This window comes from Schistocerca piceifrons, chromosome 3 (genome assembly GCF_021461385.2).
Source record: "Schistocerca piceifrons isolate TAMUIC-IGC-003096 chromosome 3, iqSchPice1.1, whole genome shotgun sequence".
Classification (NCBI taxonomy): Eukaryota; Metazoa; Arthropoda; class Insecta; order Orthoptera; family Acrididae; genus Schistocerca; species Schistocerca piceifrons.
Genome location: NC_060140.1, coordinates 29,813,578 through 29,816,132, shown reverse-complemented (window position 1 = coordinate 29,816,132; position 2,555 = coordinate 29,813,578). Strand labels below are relative to the sequence as shown.

General features: G+C 49.4%; 1 protein-coding gene across 1 annotated transcript; it reads left to right on the top strand.

Annotated features, from left to right (window-relative positions):
* The first annotated feature begins 1,057 nt into the window (after window positions 1-1,057).
* LOC124787659 (protein lethal(2)essential for life-like) lies at window positions 1,058-1,564 on the top strand. Its single transcript, XM_047254460.1, has one exon. It carries the CDS (start codon window positions 1,058-1,060, stop codon window positions 1,562-1,564), a length of 507 nt encoding a protein of 168 aa, XP_047110416.1.
* The last annotated feature ends 991 nt before the right edge of the window (window positions 1,565-2,555 follow it).

Here is a 2,555-nt window from a genome sequence, read left to right as displayed (position 1 = left end):
TTAGGCCGTCTTCCGCTCACGCCCCAACATCGTGTAGCCCGCCTCCAGTGGTGTCGCGACAGGCGTGAATGGAGGGACGAATGGAGACGTGTCGTCTTCAGCGATGAGAGTCGCTTCTGCCTTGGTGCCAATGATGGTCGTATGCGTGTTTGGCGCCGTGCAGGTGAGCGCCACAATCAGGACTGCATACGACCGAGGCACACAGGGCCAACACCCGGCATCATGGTGTGGGGAGCGATCTCCTACACTGGCCGTACACCACTGGTGATCGTCGAGGGGACACTGAATAGTGCACGGTACATCCAAACCGTCATCGAACCCGTTGTTCTACCATTCCTAGACCGACAAGGGAACTTGCTGTTCCGACAGGACAATGCACGTCCGCATGTATCCCGTGCCACCCAACGTGCTCTAGAAGGTGTAAGTCAACTACTCTGGCCAGCAAGATCTCCGGATCTGTCCCCCATTGAGCATGTTTGGGACTGGATGAAGCGTCGTCTCACGCGGTCTGCACGTCCAGCACGAACGCTGGTCCAACTGGGGCGCCAGGTGGAAATGGCATGGCAAGCCGTTCCACAGGACTACATCCAGCGTCTCCACGATCGTCTCCATGGGAGAATAGCAGCCTGCATTGCTGCGAAAGGTGGATATACACTGTACTAGTGCCGACATTGTGCATGCTCTGTTGCCTGTGTCTATGTGCCTGTGGTTCTGTCAGTGTGATCATGTGATGTATCTGACCCCAGGAATGTGTCAATAAAGTTTCCCCTTCCTGGGACAATGAATTCACGGTGTTCTTATTTCAATTTCCAGGAGTGTATATATAAGACTAATATAGTTTTCAAAAAGAAAATTTCAAGATTTGAAAACTTACCAGCCCGTTGTCCATTGATGTGAGGAATATTAAAGATTCTAATAGTTATCTCATAAGATTCGTATGTTACCATCTGTATACGAGTGATTATTTATCCTGTGGTTGAATTATGAGAATGAGACAGTTTACTACAAGGAAAGGAATTCTTCACTTGGAGTGATTGCAAAAATAATTTAGGTGAAGATGGCTTTGACACCGATGATCCTCCACTTGTTGGACAATGTCGACCGTCAGATGTCATTATTCGACCGGCATTTCGGTTTTGGGCTCACACATGACGACCTGCTTTTCCCTCGTCCATCTGTCGTTCCTGCTCCGTCTGGTTATTACAGACCATGGCGCCGTTTCGCAGCCCGTAACTCCAGGTTATCTACCATACAGAACAATAAAGATGGGTTCAAGGTTAATCTAGACGTCCAGCAGTTCAAACCTGAGGAGCTGAGCGTAAAACTGGTGGTAGAGGCAAAAAAAGAAGAGCGTCGAGATGAGTACGGTTACATATCGCGCCACATGCAGCGCCACTATTTGCTGCCGAAGGAGGCAGTGACTGAACAGGTGCAGACGCAACTGTCATCGGACGGTGTCATCATAATCACGGCACCAAAGAAGGCTCACCCTCCAGCAGAGGGTGGTGAGCGAGTAGTACAAGTAGTGCAGACGGGTGTTTCAGCAGTTACCAACCAGCAGTGAGTAATCCACTACTGGTGTACAAACTAGGTTTTGTACTGACTGATTATTTTTTTGTATTGTCATTGTACTTTCGTTCGAGAATTTAACATTTCATTTTTTTTTGCGTTTCGTCATGCAGATTTTATGAATGTGAAAGGTTGCGTTTATAGATTTCCGAATAATTTTCTTTTTTTTTTGTAAGTGTAAAACAGCGTTACACACACAACTGTTTGAAGAATGCATTTTGTTTACCGTTTATAGTGATGCATAATTCTCACATTGTAAGACTGATAGTATTTATGTTGATGTTCAATAAACACTTATCATGGAAGAATAAGAGGTGTGATGCTCTGTTAAGTCGAAAGCAAGAGCAACAAGTAGTCACGCGTTATCTGGAGACCTCGAAGAAAGGGCACAGCCGCCAGCCTGGGCAAGTCAAAGCGAAACGGCTGCTGTCCGAACCGAATTATCAGCTACGCGAACCCCATGTACCCAGTGGCATCTTGCTGCATCAGACTGTGCACTACGCCCATGTGACAAATGGAAGCTCACAACACGTCTGTTCCTCGGAGCGGTCGCCCTCGAATACGTGCGTCGTACAGGGCCACGCCGGTTTGTCCAGCGTCGCCTCAGGATGCACCTCTCCCCCCGTGTCGCTTTTTGCTTTTGCGTCGTGGGAAACGACAACAACAGTCCCAGTACAAATGACAGTACGTGGAGCTCCAGGCGAAACGTGCATCTGTATGCTCGTCTTGATGCCAACACTGTGAACTGACACAGTTGCGCGACGCTCCTGCACTGCCGACCGAACAAAACGTCTGTCTTCCGGGACGCTAGTGGCGTGGGCCCGCTGACATCCTCCATGTCAGTCAGTGTGGCCTTCCTGACCACTCTGTTCCTTATCCGCACGACGGTCGTGGCATGTCGGTACCGTGGAGCTACGCCGCAGTCTCGACAGGCGGCTCTCGTGCTGACGTCACGTTCCGACAAGTGCATCCTACGTGACCCATCA

Bases quoted from the DNA above. Each gene is read 5' to 3' on its own strand.
- LOC124787659 (XM_047254460.1), top strand. From the start codon at position 1,058: ATGGCTTTGACACCGATGATCCTCCACTTGTTGGACAATGTCGACCGT.